At 35.9% G+C, this 18,641-nt stretch overlaps 1 protein-coding gene across 5 annotated transcripts in view; it reads left to right on the top strand.

Annotated features, from left to right (window-relative positions):
* The window catches only part of galnt9 (polypeptide N-acetylgalactosaminyltransferase 9), a 196,045-nt gene that overhangs the window by 68,134 nt on the left and 109,270 nt on the right, over nucleotides 1-18,641 (top strand). For all 5 annotated transcript variants that reach the window (XR_015491057.1, XM_087253362.1, XM_087253359.1 and 2 more), the window contains 2 exons: nucleotides 265-431; nucleotides 11,882-12,056. Coding sequence is in view for 4 of the 5 variants with exons in the window: in XM_087253362.1 (XP_087109488.1) it covers nucleotides 265-431; nucleotides 11,882-12,056 (342 nt within the window). In the remaining variant the exon portion in view is untranslated. The remainder of the gene's footprint in view (nucleotides 1-264; nucleotides 432-11,881; nucleotides 12,057-18,641) is intronic.

Genomic DNA, 18,641 nt, shown 5'->3' with positions numbered 1-18,641 from the left:
ATGGCTGAGTAGAACGTTTAAATTCAAATGCAGTACCTACTAATTAGTAGGCAATTTCGGTAGCAGCCGTTCGAATGCTTTGAATGTTACAAGGTAAACTAAAGTGTCACCAATATTTTTAAAGAATTACAATTGCACAGGACGGTTAATAATTCTGACTTCCACTGTATATATATGGTCATTTGTCATCCTGTCATATAAACTGATTGAATGGTCAGTTTTTAAGGCTGCAAACCGATCACACTGCTGTCTGTTTTTGTCCAGGTGTAAGCAGCTGACCTACTCCGATGACCTTCCCCAGATCTCTGTGGTCTTCATCTTTGTGAACGAAGCTCTTTCTGTCATCCTTCGCTCAGTTCACAGCATGGTCAACCACACTCCGGCACATCTGCTCAAAGAAATCATCCTGGTGGATGACAACAGCGACAGCGGTACGGACAAATCCCTTTGTGTCTCCTTTATAGGTTTCACCTGTTTATTGCTTTGTTTTGTCTGAAACGAACTCCGCTGTAAACGTTTCTGCTGTTGCTCCAGACATAAAAGCTTTTTACAAAGGAAGTGTACATAAAATGCTGTGTAAATACACACCCCAGGATAAAATATGAGGAACCTGTTTTGGTATACAGCTACAGTCTGTGTTTTCGTCTAGCAAACAATCATTTTTGTTGCTTGGTTGGAGGAAAAATCAACAGCAAAAGAAAAACAACCTCGAGAGTAAACCCTGAGGTGTGCATTCTTTAACACTGTTTCAGGTTTTTCCTTTAACAAAAAAAGATGGATTGTAATAGTTACAGTTGCCACTGAGTCTTTTTCTTTTTGTCTGTTCATAAATATTTGACAGCCTAAAAACAGTCCAGATTCTAAGTAAACAAATTTACCCTTTTTTTTTGTTCTTAGTTCACTTTCTTATCCTTTGGATCACATTATTTTTTAGGCTTATTCTCTCTCAACAAAACATCAACTATTTTACATCAATATACTCTTTATTTGATGCTTACTAATAATTGATAAATTAGTTGTTACATTTACACAAAACAATTCCTCACAATTCCTTCATGTTTTCCCAACAGAAATCAATTAAGTTAACCTAATTTTTTTTTACAAATTAAGTACATTGAACATTACCAGGGCTTGACATTACACCTGCCAAATGCGGGTAGATTTCAGCTTTTAGACAGGCACCGTCACTAGCCACTTTGGCCGGTTGGAAATAATTTTTATATTGTAATTTCCTTAAAAGCTGAGTTCAAAAATAAGAATGGTACAATATGCCTGCAAATGCGATTTTAGAATCAAGAAGCAACATGACTGACAAAAATAGTTGTGTTCGCGCGAGTAAAAGAAAGCAGGTACCTAATGAGAGGATGATCACTCACGCTAAAAGCTGATGTGGTGCGCGCAACTGTTTTAAATTTGTGTGTGCTCCTGTTTCCTTGCATGAAGCAACCATACCAAGCAACTGGTGTGATCAATTCTCTTTCAAATAGACTAGACAAAAAGTGATGAACATGCACCCACAGTCCTTTTGTTAGGAGCACAGGTTGCTGTCTCTTAAAACATTTTTTGAACAGATTATTAATTGGCCTAACGTTAACTGTGTGCACGTGATCATCCTTCAAGTATCACACATGGTATTTTAATAAAAAGTATTAATAATAATAATAATAATAATAATAATAATAATAATAATTATTATTATTATTATTATTATTATTATTATTTCATTATTATTTTACTATTATTATTATTATTATTATTATTATTATTATTATTATTATTATTATTTGTTGCACTTGATCAAAAATACAATAAAACATAACCTCATGAACTATGATTGGTCAGATAATCCATCATAAATAATAATTATATGTATTAGGGAGAACATGCAAACTCAACACAAAAACGCCAACTGAGCCGAGGTTCGAACCAGCGACCTTCTTGCTGTGAGGCGACAGCACTACCTACTGCGCCACTGCTTCGCCCATTTACTTATCACAGATAATAATTACAATAAAGAAAAAATACAAGTAAAGCAGAAATATTGTGAAAAATAGTCAGTCACATGATCCTTCATGAATCGTTTAGCTGATAATAATGTTATATTAATGAAACTATGACGTTCAAATGGAGCACCATTAATAAAGGAATATTGTAATATTTCATAATATTGCTGTTTTACTGTATTTTTTTATTTAAAAAAAAAAAAATTATGCAAACTTTCCACATTAGTTTTTTTGTTTGATTTATTGAGTTGTGCCTACAGATAATAATATTTATTAACTTTTATATTACACTTTTCTATATACTCCAAAATGTTACAAATAAGCAGTTTTAGCAGCTATACACATTTAAAACAGCAGCACTTCTCAATCTTGATTGCGAAACAAAAAGATAAACCCACACATGGCGAAACATTACGCAGAAGTGTTGACTGGCAGAACTGCTATCTTCCCAATTCGCTGTTATCTCAAACAGTCAGCGTCTCTGGATGTGGCTCTGGTCGCTTCTAATTTCATATGCTAATTTCCTGCTGATGTTTCAGCTTCTTTCCAGCTGACATTAAACTGTTAACATGCAAAGGTTGCCTGCTTGACCTTTTCTCTGCGCTGTAGCTTGTCGTCTCTGGTTTAACACAAACGCCCAAAATCGGCTGGAGGTGCAGCCACCGTCACCACTCGAATAATGAATTGACCTTAGCGAGAGCGTGTTTCTATCTCTATAAGTCTCTTGTCCATTATGAAGACGTTTAATAGAGTGGCGTTCTCCTGTTCCACTATTCACTGAAGCCAATAAGGGTTTTGTCCTCCTCTTCTGTCCTTCCATCATCCCTGTCTGTTTGGATTAATCTCAACCCAATCCTGTTATGCAGGCCAACATTCATTCTCACCTTGTGAATAATATTAAGGGACATCGCGTCTATTTTTCTCATCTCATCAGACATGGACTAGTATTGCGCCCTTTTGAAACTCAATTCATTTAGACGTTGCTTGTAAACATACTATAATGGGTTTCAATTCAAATAAATAGAAATTCAGCCCCTTTGAATGAGGAGATTGTTTAGTACTTTTCAAGGACGCTCTTTTATTTGAGAACCCAGCTTGTAAATGTTGACTTCATGCCTAAAATCAAACAACGCAGTTAAAATACTTATACATTAGGAATTTAAAGTGGACAGAATACACAGTTTCTACCAATCTCCTGTTAATCTTGATTGCCTATAGAGTAGTAATACATCCTTCATCTAGAAAATGCCTTTATCAGATGTATGTACTTTAAGGCAGATAGACCTGGAACAATTATGTTATCCACTGAAAAGGGGTGGTCCAGAGTGTATTTTTAAGGTTTGTTTGTGTTTGTAAGAGCCTACTCACACTATGCTATCCGTACCATGCCCAGGCCTGTTTCCCGAATCGTTTGAGAAGTGTGAGTGCGCTGAAACGGTTCACTTGGTCAGCCCTAGCCCGGTTGGAAGAGGTGTGCCTGAGCGCGGTTCACTTGGGCTTTGGTGCGGTAGGCTTGTGTGTGAGTGCAAAACGCGCCAAAGCCCGAAACTAAAAGCGAGACGTGACTTTAAGGGACTGTTTCATATGAATTTATTTATCATTCGTACTGTTCAGTGAACACAAGCTGCCGTAGTTTCTTAAATACGCAAACCCCTCACTGCAGGACAGCTGCGCACCTTCAGCAAACCCTTGTAATTCCTGCAGCACAAGGGCTTTGTGATTGTTTTTGAGCATCAAAATTAGCTGATCTGTACGGTGAAATATATGACTGCGTGTCACCGCATCCCTAAGGACTAAAGCGATATAACTAGAGAAATCTCAACTGTGGTGAACGAGAGCGCTTACTGAACAGCGCAGCATCGTTGACGTAAGCATGCCCAGGCCCGATTGTAATGTAAGTGCGGGCCATCGGGAGGACAAATGTGCTTTGGCCCGGTTCGAGGCAACTGTACATAGTGTGAGTATGGTCTAAGACGTAAAGCAATGTGTGCCCATGCTTCATTTGTGGAAAATCACGTTATTATTTCATATGTCATACTTTTATTATATACAGCTACTCAGCTAACATGAAAATGACTGTCATATTTCCTTGTTACTCTGAAAGGCACCCCTCAAGAGGCTCTGATTGGTCAGCTAACATAACGTGCTGTGATTTGCAGATCGGCTCCACGTCACCAGGAAAAGTGTCACGCCCCTACAAGCACGTGCTTTTTCCCTGTGTAAATACTGTCAGTCAGAGTAGCTGTTAGTCGTTATCAGTTTGTGCCTGAATCAGACAGAAAATGACAGAGGACCAAGCTGTGTAGCGAATTAAGCTCATTAAATTATTAATATTCATAATTTTTAAAAACAAGGTATTTTTTAATTATGAATATTTGGATTGACTTTATTGTTAATGGTAGCTGAACTAAAATTACATTTAATTAAACTGCTAGTCTGTCAGAGGCTACAATTTATTTGTCTATTAATTCAAAGAATAATTCATCTTACTACATTAACAGTTCACTACATTAAGAGTTCAAGTAACTTGTTCTGTGTGTAAAAAGCAAGCAATCTGTGTGGGCTCAAACATTTAATAATGGTAACACCAAGGTATAGACAACACATGTATTTACAAGCATGCATTTATAAAAGAGAAAGAGAGAGAGAGAGAGAGAGAGTGGGTGAGAGAATGTGTTACAAGTCACAAAATACAATGCATACAGTTGTTCTCTAAACCACATTAGCTGCATACATATCAAACACATGTGCTGTTATTTGAGTCAAAGTTATTAAGCAATACTAAGGGTTTTAATACCAAGAAGATTGACATACTTCCATTACATTATTCCATTGTTGCATTATTATTACATCAATGGACAGCATATTTATTCAGCTGTAAATTATGTATGAAAAAAAGTGACCCTTATGACTGGTGTTGTGGTCCTGCGTGGAACAGACATCAACTCCATCTGTTTGGTCAAATTTAAATAAACAACCAATGTAAATAATAAATATAATTTATCACACGTCTGCAACATGTACAGTTGAAATCAGAATTATTAGCCCCCCCTTTGATTTTTTTTTCTTTATTAAATATTTCCCAAATGATGTTTAACAGAGCAAAGAAATGTTCACAGTATGTCTGATAATATTTTTACTTCTGTAGAAAGTCGTATTTGTTATATTTCAACTATAATAAAAGCAGTTTTTAATTTTTTAAACACCATTTTAAGGACAAAATTATTAGCCCCTTAGGGCTATTTTGTTTTCGATAGTCTACAGAACAAACCATCGTTATACAAGAACTTTACCCTAACCTGCCTAGTTAACCTAATTAACCTATTTAAGCCTTTAAATGTCACTTTAAGCTATATAGAAGAGTCTTAAAAAATATCTATTCATATATTATTTACTGTCATCATGGCAAAGATAAAAAACGGTTATTAGAGATAAGTTATTAAAGCTATTATGTTTATAAATGTGTTGAAAAAGTGCTCTCTGTTACACAGAAAACGGAGAGAAAAAAAACAAAACAAACAAACAGGGGGGCTAATAATTCAGGGGGCTAATAATTCTGACTTTAACTGTACATTTATTGAAAATATTAATGCATAGTTCAGACTGCATGATTTTATTCCCGATTTTGGCTCGCCGACAGGTTTTGAAAAATCACAGCCAAATGCCTGAAATCACAGGCAAATCGGTACTCGTGCATGTGAGTGACAATCACACAGTATGAACTATCAAAGACATGGTCTGAGAGAATCACCGATGTCTGTGAGATATTTGGTGTACTAAATATCTGCAGCTGTCGGCGATTCAAATCATGCAGTGTGAAATGAGTATTGACTGAAAATAACATCGGCGATCGCCTACAGCCAATGAGAGAGCAACATTCACTTTTGTGTGTGTGTGTGCGTATACCTGTAGGCCAGCAGGAGACTGGGGGAGAAGTTAAAAGCGCTCATTTTTGGTTTAATTGAACCCAAGAAATGGAGGAAAAACTAGTGGAGGTTTGACAGGAGCACCCATGCCTGTTTGACGTTTCATACAGTAAGAAATTAATTAATTATCAACTTCAGTTGGAGAGAAATGGCTAATTTCCTTTAAACCCAGGTGAGCAAATATGTACACTTTCTACCCCATTAAAGGCTTCTTTCTCATTATGTAGTTAATAACAAAAAAATATACTATGTGTTTTTGGCTGTGAGACGTAGTTTGGACGAAGTCGTCGGCGATCCTTATATTGTGAAGTCATGCAGTGTGAAAGTCCCTGTCGCCGATCCATCTTGCAGTGTAAACAAAGCAGCGACGAAACACTAGCCCAGATAGTCATGCAGTGTGAAAACATCTGTGACACGACTACTTAGAAAATCGTGTAGTCTGAACTCAGCATAAGAGACCATGAGATTATAGACCATTTTGAGAGATGTAAACAACAACAGTGGTTCTAACGTATTTCCTGTTTTAATTTCTGCAGTTTCCAATCATCTAAAAAGGTCCATATATTGATAAATAATGAAGCCTTTAAGTTATGATTAATTTGCAGCTATGATGAAATAGGTGTACATTGTAGCTTAAATAGGGTAATTAGGTTAACGACTCAAGTTTTGTTGATTAGGCAAGTCATTGGTCAACATAGGTTTTTTCTGTTGCTAATTGGAAAAACAGATCTTAAGTGGTCTAATTAGAGTTGTAAAATATATTTTAAGAACCACCAAGCACCACATGTGCAACTAAAAATCTAATACAAAGTCACATACATCTTGAAAGGGCTAATTTAGCAACATATTTAAATTTTTTGGTGTAATATGCCTTTAAGCTTTATTTCTCCCAAAGCATGGTGTCACACGTACACATGTGCATCCATGAGGAAAATGGCTTTCTTTAATTGCATTAATTGCTATTCCAGCGCCATATGCAGCCTTCACTAGCTATCGTGTGTGGTTGTATATCAAACCAGGGTTCTTGATATGCGCAGAGGAAAAATGATAAAGCCTCCCATGTTGATTAAATAAAGCAAAGCAATCCCTTTGCCACAGCTCATCTATCAGGATCAGCAGGGATTTCAAATATGTTGGTAATGCTCGATTTTGATCCGCTGCGTTCCAGAACCTCTTTTTGCGTTTCAGTTTAGAGCATGATGGATGGATAGTTGTTCTTCATTGATGGGTGACTGTTTATTAAAAAAAATCAGACTCGTGATTCTTAATTTCAGTCTTGTTCCAAACGCACCAGAGGGAATCCTATAAGTTTGCATAGCACATTTGTGTGTGTCTGTGTCTGTCTGTGTGTGTGTGTGTGTGTGTGTGTGTGTGTGTGTGTGTGTGTGTGTGTGTGTGTGTGTGTGTGTGTGTGTGTGTGTGTGTGTGTGTGTGTGTGTGTGCGTGTGCTAAATTTTATTTTCTGCCCGCCGTATTATGACCATGTTTTAATACCCAAAGCTTAGCTGACAATAAAATCTGTCATTGTAAATATAATTAATTAACATGTTTATGTGCTGTACACTCATAATACATTTTAATCTGACATTTGAATACAAAGAAATGCCCAAACCACATTCCCAAAATGATTGAAAACAAAATCAAAGTTGAAATAGTAGAAGACATTTGACATATTTTGATTACAAAGAGGCATCTTTTAAACAGCAAACATAAAAACTCACATTACATATTTGCTGTATGTTATGCAAAACAAATAGATTTTTAATTTATTAATATTTACTTGGATTGTTCTGTATTTACTGTTCAAGTATCTTGTTAAGTGTACGTCATATATTTCACCCTGGATGACAAAACCCAAATATACTGCACAAAAATACTAGTCAAAAATACAATGTATGGGTCAATATCTTTCTTTTATGCCAAAAATCATAGAGCATTAAGTAAAGATTGTGTTCCATGAAAAATATTAGAAATTTCCTACTGTAAATATAGCTTAATTAATTTTAGATCACAAATATGCACAGCAAAGAACTTTTTTCATCTTTAAAGTGGATTTTCAAAATATTTAGAATTTCCTAAATATTGAGATTGTAAAATCGTTATATCACTAGTATAAATATTACCCTATCCTAACAAACTATACATCAGTGGAGCCCTTATTTATTCAGCTTTCACATTATGTATGAAATCAAAAGTGACCCTTATGACTGGTTGTGTGGTCCTGGATCATGTATCAACTTGACAGATGTGGAACACAAATATACATTTATTGGAAATAATACGATTTGGGCCTGAATACTGCTAGGCTACCAGAAAACCATGAAATACTGTTTATTTAATTTGTAAATGTGTTCTTCTGTGTTTATCGAAGCGTGTGATTGGTTTATCATACTTTACCTGTTTGCAAAATCATCCCAATTAATCTAATTTAAAAATTTTAATGACCCATTCATTTAATCTAGTGAAAGCATAAACTACCTGACAAAAGTCTAGTAGGAACAACAAATAATAGCTTCTAGTTGATCATTTGGAAAAGTAATAGAAGGTAGATTTTCCAGATGAATCATCTGTTGAACTGCATCCTAATCCTCACAAATACCACAGCAGACCTATTGGAACCCGCATGGACCCAAGATTCTTATAGAAATCAGTCAAGTTTGGAGAAAGGAAAAATCATGGTTTGGGTTACTTTCAGTATGGGGGCATGTGAGATCTGAGTGGATGGCAGCATCAACAGTCTGAGGTAACAAGACATTTGTGCTGCCCATTAAATTACAAACCAAAAAGGAAAGTGCAAATTTTTCAGCAGGATAGCACTCCTTCTCATGCTTCAGTTCCTGAAAGTAAAGAAGGTCAAGGTGCTCCAGAATTGGCCAGCCCAGTCACCAGACATGAACATTATTGAGAATGTCTGAGCAAGATGTAGAAGGAGGCATAGAAGATGAATCCAAAGAATCTTGATAAACTCCAGGAGTCCTGCAAGAACACTTTCTTTGCATGATCATGTTTTATTTTGGGAAAATAAGCATAATCCAGAGGCCTTTGCCTTTTATATAAACCATTTCTGATAACAAATGATCAACTAGAAGTCAAGTTATTATTTGTTGTTCCTAAAAGTTGGATAGAAAACAAGACTTGTTTCTGGTATGGTTCTCAGTATCACAATATGTACCTTGTTAAAAAAAATCTGTAATTTTACGTTATATTTCCGAAAACTGGGGTGCTGCAAAGAAAAAGTAAAATAACGGTCATTAAATTACAGAAATTTTCTTAAATTTAAATTTCTGGTAAGTTTATGTAATTCAATATCTGTTATTTTACGGTAAATGTCAGTAATTTAACTGCTGTTATTTTACTGGGTTTTTTAGACACCCCTGCTGCCGGAAATAACCACACAATTGCAGATTTTTTTATAGTGTAGACAGTTTTAAGGGATGTAAACAACAACAATGGTTCTAATGTATTTGTGTATTATTTTTTTTTAATTCGACAGCTTCCGAGATTCCAGAAAGATCCACATATTGATACATAATGTTATAATAACAAAATTAAGTTATGATTGAATGTTCATGGGCCAATGACATCACCACATTGAAACAATCTATGGTATGGTATATTCATAAAATATATATTTGTGCTAAATGTTCATTCAAATGTTTGCTTAAAAACAAATGTTTATGGATGTTTATGTACAAATTCCTACATTTTGCTCAGAGAAATTTCAAGTCATATTTTTGGCTGATTAAGTCCAGTGGCAGGTTTCCCCATTGCCCCCATTGAAACACTAAAATGTTAATGGTTCTCCTGAGCTGATGAATGAGAGGGGAAGGCAGTTGTGTGCATCAGTGCCTTAAAGAGTGCTCTGTTCCTTCTTATTTCTCTCCCCATAGAAACTAGAGCACTCAGCAACCTGCAGGAAAGAGCCCAAACACTCATCTGTCTTCCTTGAGTGTGTGTACGTGTGTGTGTGTGTGTGTGTGTGTGTGTGTGTGTGTGTGTATGTGTGTGTGTGTGTATGTGTGTGTGTGTGTTTGTGTGTGTTTGAGTGTGTGCGTGCTCTCCTTGCACTCCATTTGTTTACCTCCCAGAGTTCTTATTGAATGAGGACAGATCGCTAACTCTGAGAGACTCAAGAAGTGGGGAGATGCAGGCTGATTTATTTACCATGTCATCTATAGTGCCACTAAAACCTGCCTTTTTTCTTTTATGCTGCAGGGTTTATCATACAGAATTCAACACAGGGCTCTACCTGAAATCCTGAACATTTTTTTCCAATGTTTATTTTGGTTCAGGTTCACTAGTTGAAGTGTCTGTGGTGTTTCTTAGCCTTGTGGACTTAGAAAGTGAACTCTTAAAACACTTCTTATTTTCTTTTTTCTTATTGTAAGTTGCCTGCTCATTAATATATAAGCGTATAGTTTTTGTCTAAATAATCATGATGAAAATTAAACACTTAATTTTTTAAAAATAAATTTTTTGTTTTGTTAAAATACAATACTTAATCTCTTAAATACTTATTTTATGCATCCAACAGCTTACATAATTAATAAATCCACGCATATTCAATTGATTAATTAAGCCTACTGAGATTTTAAAAAAGGTTAAAAATAAATACAAATAGATTTGATTATATATAGCTTACTTTTTCACATAGTGTACCATATCTTATCTCTCTCACTCTGTTTCTTTTTCTTATTTTTATTTATTTATTAATATAGTATCTTGGATATATTTATTTTTAAATATTATATTTTTTTCGCACATTTCAAATTTTATTTCAAGTGTACTACTCCATATTTCAATAGGACACTTGTTATGCGTCCTTGGTAACAGGGATGCCATTGTCCCTGTTTTGAAGGATGGAGTATTTTATAATTTCACTGATTAGAACACTTTAATCTATTTCAGAATAATGTAAATATAAATATGTCAGAACAAGATGTCAGTTGCTTATTCACCAACGTCACATTAGACCTACCATTTGTGTGTAATGACAAAACAGGTGATTTTGCTGAATTTTTTTAATTATAAGGCTGAACGGCATGAAATGCCATCAGTATACAGGGATTTTCCAATATTGCTCTGCTGCAATCGGGATATCGCAATAATTAACCCCAAAAATGCCAAAGCAACACAAACACTACCAGATTATTGTTGTGTTTGTGATAAGGAAAAACGCTGAACACATGCAGGCATTTCTTCTTTCTTTTTACTAAACTAGTCTGCAGTAATGAAAACAGGAGACACATTAGAAACAAGCAGATGGCCAATCCCAAGTAACTCATGGTTATACAAAGAGTGGCCATCACAAAATACATACATTCTTGATTTCTGAGTCCCATCCCACACTCAAAACACTACAATTGTATGATATAAATACAACACTACAACATACAAAAGAGAGAGATTGACTCAGATCACTTACCTGTGTAATAATGATTTGATCAACTTTAGTTAGAAATTACGCTTTTTTTTTTTTTTTTTCTTAGGGCTTATTATGCGGTCTATGTTGCCATCTTGTGGATAACCAAGGTCAGCCATCTTTGGTCTGCTCAATGACAGGCTAATGGCCGCCGACACAGAAATTATAAATATTTGAACATAGGCACTATCCTTATAAATAAACTGCATAGTTGCAATCTAAACAACTACATTCTCGACAAAAAAGCCTCAAAACTACATTATGTCGTCCAACAGCTGCAATATTTGTCAAAATGTAGAGTGTCCTCTGCTTGTTGCTGTATGTGTGCAGAGTAATACACAAGGGTGACGAGTGAAGAGGCTGGACTAATGCTGTTTTTTTAGCCAATCAGATTCAAGAACCAGACAGAATATATATATTTCTGATAAACATGAGATATAAGATTATAAATTGTGATGTAGAAGGTTTTTATTTCGCATTATTATTATTATTATTATTTTTTATTTTTTATTTTTTTATTTTTCTCACAGTGGAGCTAAAGTTCAATCTGGATCATTATGTGAATAAACGATATCCTGGCCTGGTGAAGATCGTGAGGAACAGTAAGAGAGAAGGCCTCATTCGTGCCAGGATTCACGGCTGGAACGCAGCCACTGCTCCTGTTGTAGGCTTCTTTGACGCTCACGTGGAGTTCAACACAGCCTGGTAAGTGCCATTCAGTCTATTATTATTTCATGAGGCATTGTCTCGCCACTCAGAATATTACACTGGTATGCTGCACCATAAAGGCTTGATTTATCAAAGAATATTCAATGCGACATCAATGGTAACTTAGACTTCGGTGAAGAAAGCCGCCTGATGGGCTTTTATCTAAAGCATCTGTCAAAAATGAACTCCTAGATTTATTATCTCAGAAATGGATGAGTGAGACGTGCTGCAAATTAAATAAGCTTTTTTTTTCTCTCTCTGATGGTAATGGGCTTCCCTGCTAAAAATATGTACGGGATTTCAAAGCTGATGGCTTGGGGGTTAACACGATTGCATCCAACAAGAAAGTCCCTGGTTTGAGTCCCAGCTGGGCCAGGAAGCCTTTCTGTGTAGAATTTGCTAATTCTCTCCATGTTTGCATGGGTTTCTTCCGAGTGCTCTGGTTTTATCCATAGTTCAAAGACATGCATATACAGTTAAAGTCAAAATTATCAGCCCTCCTGTGAATTTTTCCAAATATTTCCCAAATGATGTTTAACAGGAGACCTTCCAGATCAGGTCTTATTTGTTTTATTCCGGCTAAAATAAAAGCATTATTATTATTTTTTTTAAAAACTTAAAAAAAAAAACATTATTAGTTGCAGGGGCGGACTTAATAAATAAGCGAGGTAAGCAGCTGTTTAGGGCTCTGGGAAATTTAGAGGGCCCTGACCAATGCTAAGAAGCCTATATTAATCATATAGCTCTTTTAAACATTTTATTTTATACATATGTTGTAAAAATCTGTCTGTAACTGTTATGATTTTAGCGTTATTACTTCTTTTCAAAACCGGGGTCCTCATGAATAATGAAATGTTCCTTCTGTACTGCACATGCGCGAGGTGTGAGCACTTCAGTCAAATCGAATTTAGCGACTTTTCAGACCCCCCCATATTATTTACTGTCATCATGACAAAGGTAAAAAAACTAATACAATAAAATAATTAGTTATTAAAACCATTACGTTTAGAAATGTGTTGAAAAAAATCTTTCCATTAAACAATGATTGGGGAAAAATATATATACATTCAGAGGGGCTAATGATTCAGGAGGGCTAATAATAATTATAATAATCTAGGGGTTGCATGAGATACTGCGCTTTTAGGGCTGGGTTACTTTTTTGTTGTTGTTTTTTATCATCAAAAACAGGATGAGACTAATGTTCCAAAGCAGTTTTATAGAATCCATTCAATGTTAGGTAAGCAAAGTATGCAGAATTTGCAGACATTTATTGATGCTGAATGAAAGAAACGAGAGTTAAATTCATTCATTCTATTCTTTCGACTTAGTCCCTTGTTTGTCAGGAGTCGCCACAGCTGAATGGACCGCCATCTATTCCAGCATATGTTTTACGCAGCGGATGCCATTCCAGTCACAACCCAATACTGGGAAACACCCATACACTCTCATATTCACACATGCATTCATAAAGTACGGCCATTTTAGTTTATCCAATTCACCTATAGTGCATGTGTTTGGACTGTGGGGGAAACGAGAGCACCCAGAGGAAACCCACGTGAACACATGTAGAACATGCAAACTCTGCACAGAAACGCCAACTGTTCTAGCCGGAACTTGAACCAGCGGCCTTCTTGCTGTGAGGACCACTTAGCCACTGTGCTGCCCTGAAAAGCAAATACTTTTCACATTTTGCTTTTAATTGTGAAAGGTATAACTGCAGAGGTGCATTGTATACACTCTTGCTTTGAGTTTGTAGGTTTTTTTTTTTTTTTTTGCTATTTCGGTGTCATTTTTGGTGCCATTTAGTTCACAGCCCAAAATTTTAAGGGCAGCACGGTGTTGCAGTGGGTTGCATTACTCCTGTTTATAAGGTGGACTTATTTCTAAGATTTCTGAAACTGGGACTTATATCACCACTATGTAACCACCTCTCAGTGCTGTAATTATTGTCATTCTAATATGCTAATTGTTTGGTATTTATGTTGGCCTTTTATTTTGTGTTATTTATTTTATTTTATTTGTATTGTGACTATTTATGACTTCTTTACCCTTCTCCTATTCTTTGGACACCAATTGGATAATCTGTCCTCTGAGGTGGTATAGGGCCATGCAGAAATCAGTGCATTCATACAGTCTTCAATACATGGAGGATGAGAAAGCTAATTCATTCAAAATATTTTAATGTGTATTCTGAAAACAAACCCAAGATTTTAGTGGATTGGAACGACTTAACGGAATGTATTTATTTTTTGGGTGAACTAGCGCTTTGAAAGTTTAATTAATAAAGGCAGATGTGGTTTGTATATGGCAGCTGCTACAAAATATGAAACAAATATGTTTTGGTTATAATGGTGAATAAATACAATGTTTGAGCTTATCTAAACCACAAAACTGCTCCAAAGTGCTGATTTTTGTGGTACTCACCATACTCACAATCCATAAAATGATCTCAAGCATCCTTCATCTGTCATCTCCTTCAGCAATGAGTTCTCATTAAGGCCTCCCATTAGTGTGATATGACCTCCATTTGGGAATTATGGATTAACCATTAATGAGCCTTCCCTCTTTGTTCCACGACATAAACATGTAATGGAAAGATGATCACTGAATGTGGCCACCGATGCTGAATTTGTGGTCGGAAAGACGGGAGACACACACCTCGTTTTGGAGCCGAAATTAAATTAGAGTTTCATTATCGCTTCCTGTGTGCAAAAACTTGGATTGCTGCTTCATATAAATGGGTTTTGGTTCTTTGTGAGCTCCAAATTTCAAGGTGTGAAATGAAACAGGCTGAATGAAATGCGGCTTGCTTATTTATTTATACGGGCTCTTTCATAGTTTATTATTTCCCCCTTAAGCACTCTGCGAGAATTTAAAGTTTATTAAATTAAAAATTTAGTTTTTTCATGCTGGTTTTCCACCTTCTGGATGACTTTTGGGAATAAGCTATGTGTTATTTGCTTCTTCATATTTTAGAAACAACTCCTTGCGTTTAAAATGGGAAGAGGTTGGACTGTTGGGATGTGTTCATCGTATACCTAGGACATGTAGAACAAAACATTAAGAATAATGATTATATAATTTTCACAATTACCATGCAAGCAATATTTCAACTTTATTTCATTTCTGCACTATAAAAATTAATATGTGCTACAAGGAAATTAATATATGCTACAAGGAAGTTTTTTATCGCCCCCTTTTTACACAAATGAACCTAAGATCCAGGATTTAAGTTATTTAAATACGCAGAAGATATGGCACTTGTTGGCCGGTTGACTAAAACAGGAACAGAGAGAGAGATACCTTGTACTATAATTGTATAAATTTGCTTCTAAACTGCCGTAAAATGAGTTAACAGAAGATACATTTTTATGAATACCAAGGAGATGGTAATTAGCAGAAATGAACTAGTTCTTAGTTAGGGGTTGAAACCTTTGCTCCATGAGGGACATGAAATAGAGACAGTTGGATGTTTTAAATATTTATGAACATTTATTGATATTGGATTAACATTTGCTGGACATGTAGAATGTATTTTTTAAAAAAGCAATGCAGAGATTATATCTTATTAGGAGGTTAGAACAATTTGCTGTGAGTTTAAATATTCAGGAGATGGTATACAAGAATTTGATTAAAGGAGTTGTGAGTTTCGCATGGTATGGACTATTGCCAATTAAGGAAAAGCAAAAACTGTGTCAAGTAGTAAAATTAATTGCCAGGTGCAATTAAACGTGAAGCAAAAAACAACTAAATGAAATGTATTTAATGAAAATTAAACAGAAAGCACATGTCATTATTGAAGATTTTTCCAATCCTTTAAATATAAAATTTCTGCTTTTGCCATCAAAAAGAGGTTTTAGGCAACCTTAAGTAAATATGTAAATATATTATATTAGGTAGCCTACTATGTTAGATGGGCAATCTGCCACAATGACAAAACACACAAATAATAAATAAAGCTTCTTTATTTTAGTCTCTTGTCGAGACAAGATCCAAAATAGATCTGAAACAGTAGGCATTAAGCCAAATAAAGGTTGTATATCGCTTATTTTTTCCACAATCTTACTTTCTCTCAGATTTCACTCCCTCAGAGCATTTGACATCACGTACCTCACCCATGACATGGGTTAGGGCTTCCCCTACCGTAATACACATAAAACACTGATTGCCGTAAAACTCTTTTATGTACATCATAATACCAGCCATACATGTAGAGCACAAATAATGTCTTTCAATTCGATCACATCCAGTGGCCACCATCCTTAAACCAACCTCCATCATTGCAAGCTGCTTGCTTCTCTTCTCTGTTCCATTGCTCCATTTGTTAGATGTTTGCTCCAACTTTCTTTTGCAGTCTGAAGCGCGTCAAACGCCCAATTCGCACCACAGGATGTCTAATCGAACTTCACATGTAAAAATAATCCTCGCTTCATCCGGGTCTGCTTACTGCACAGGCTGCAAAACATTTCCACCCCACTCTCATGTAATGTTTGGATTGTGAGGGCACAGCTGACATGTAATTTTTCGAGGGACACTCAAATACATTAAGTGCATTGCGTATGCAACATCTATATGTCATGCAAAACTATTTATTGCAAATTTAAATAAATCTAATTTGACTAAATGGTTTGGAATTTCATGTTTAATAATATTATTTACATTTTTACAATTATTTTTTGTTTAAATTAAGTAAAAATTTGCAACTTTGCGACCCATGTGATGTCATGTGGGACGTAGGTTGGTAATTCGTCTATAGGTTTAGTCTGTTTGACTAATGTAAGATTACTAGAACTTTTCATTTGATTCAAATAAATTTTAAGCAGTAAGATTGTTTTACAATGTGAGCTTATATGCACAAGATGTTTGTGAATTTAATAATGTTTATATTTATTTGTAAAATTTACTAGCAATTGCAGAGTTAAAATACTTTCAAAAACCTCAGTTCAGTGTACTAAAAACAAGTGTGCTACTATTCAGTTCAGTAAAATTGTTGATGCTGCAAAATGTAACACTTTAAAGATTTAGATGTTTCAGTAGTATTACAGTAGTATTCAATATTGTTCAGTATTAATAAGTATTCCACTTGTTTTTTTTTTAATATATTGCACATTTGATAGATTGCTCAGATTTTTAATTATTATTATTTAAAGAAGCATCACACTTTAAACTTTAAAGTAACTTGATGTGATCACACTTACAAGCACAGCTTCAAAAGAAAGTAGATCGCATATTGGCAGTATGTGTCCTGCCTTGCTGGAGGTTTGACAATTAGCACTTTGATATGTCAGTTTCAAAGCAACTTGAGGCAACTAGCAGAATTCCAAAGAGGCCAATTAGTCAATATATGAACTTCAAGAGCTTCAGTCAGAGAAACTGTTAAAGTCAGCATTTACTCATACTGATGCTCAAACCAGTATGACATTGTTTTGTGAATAATAATACATATGTGTAAGAATAAGTTTCAGGTTTTTTTTTTCTTTTTTTTATCTGATACAATGAAAGTCAGTGGGTGTAGCATTGTGTTGGGCTACTTTGAATTTCATTGTTTGACAAAAGCAATTGAAAATATCTGCATGCCAAACCAGTCAAACTTTCATTCATATTTGGAGTGCTATTGACCATTCGGTACAATCACACTGATGTGTCAATGCATCAGCTGCAAAATTCAAATCTGCTTTCTATATAAAGTAAAAAAATAAAATAAAAAAAAAACTAAGCGGGGATATTTAAAACTTACATGTCCTAATGGGCCAGTGCATTGTCTGAGCTTGGGAAGGAGGCCGAGTATGTGCGGAAGGTGGAATGATACCGAGAAGAGATAGTTGGGCTCCCCTCCACGCACAGCTGTGGCTCTGGAACCCAACTTCTTAAAATGGGCTGGAATTTCTTCCACTCTGGAGTTGCCCACGGTGAGAGGCGGCGGGCTGGTGTGGGCTTGCTTATAGCTTCCCAACTTGCAGCAGCAGCAGTAATGCGGTCGATGTACTGGTCCGTTGTGGTAAAGAAGAAGCTGAGCCAAAGGCAAAGCTCTCGTTTTACCGGTCAATCTATGTTCCAACCTTTACCTATGTTCATAAGCTTTGGGTAATGATCGATAGGACAAGATCCCGGATACAAGCAGCTGAAATGAGTTTTCTTCGTAGGGTAGCAGAGCACACTCCAATAGATAAGGTGGGGAGTTCTCTCACACGGGAGGAGCTCGTAGTAAAGCTGTTGCTCCTCCACATCAAGAAAAGTCAGCTGAGGTGGCTCGGGCATCTGTTTTGGATGCCTCCTGGACGCCTACCTTGGAAGTTGTTCCAGGCATGTCCCACCGGGGAAGACCCAAGACACGCTGGAGGGACTATGCCTCTCGGCTGGCCTGGGAATGCCTCGGGATCCCCCCACAGGAGCTGGACGAAGTGTCTGGGGAGAGGGAAGTCTGGAGTTCTCTCCTAAGACTGCTGCCCCTGCAACCTGGCCCCGGATAAGCAGATAAAAATGAGATGAGATGAAATGTGAAAAAAATTCAAGATATTTTTTAATCAAATCGTTGTACTTTCAAGTCACAGTCAAGCCATGTCTATGCTTTTTCACAAGTTA

This window comes from Danio rerio, chromosome 5, assembly GCF_052040795.2.
Source record: "Danio rerio strain M-AB ecotype USA chromosome 5, GRCz13ab, whole genome shotgun sequence".
NCBI lineage: Eukaryota > Metazoa > Chordata > Actinopteri > Cypriniformes > Danionidae > Danio > Danio rerio.
The sequence above is the reverse complement of the archived record's forward strand: the minus strand, read 5'-3'. Positions and strand labels throughout refer to the sequence as shown.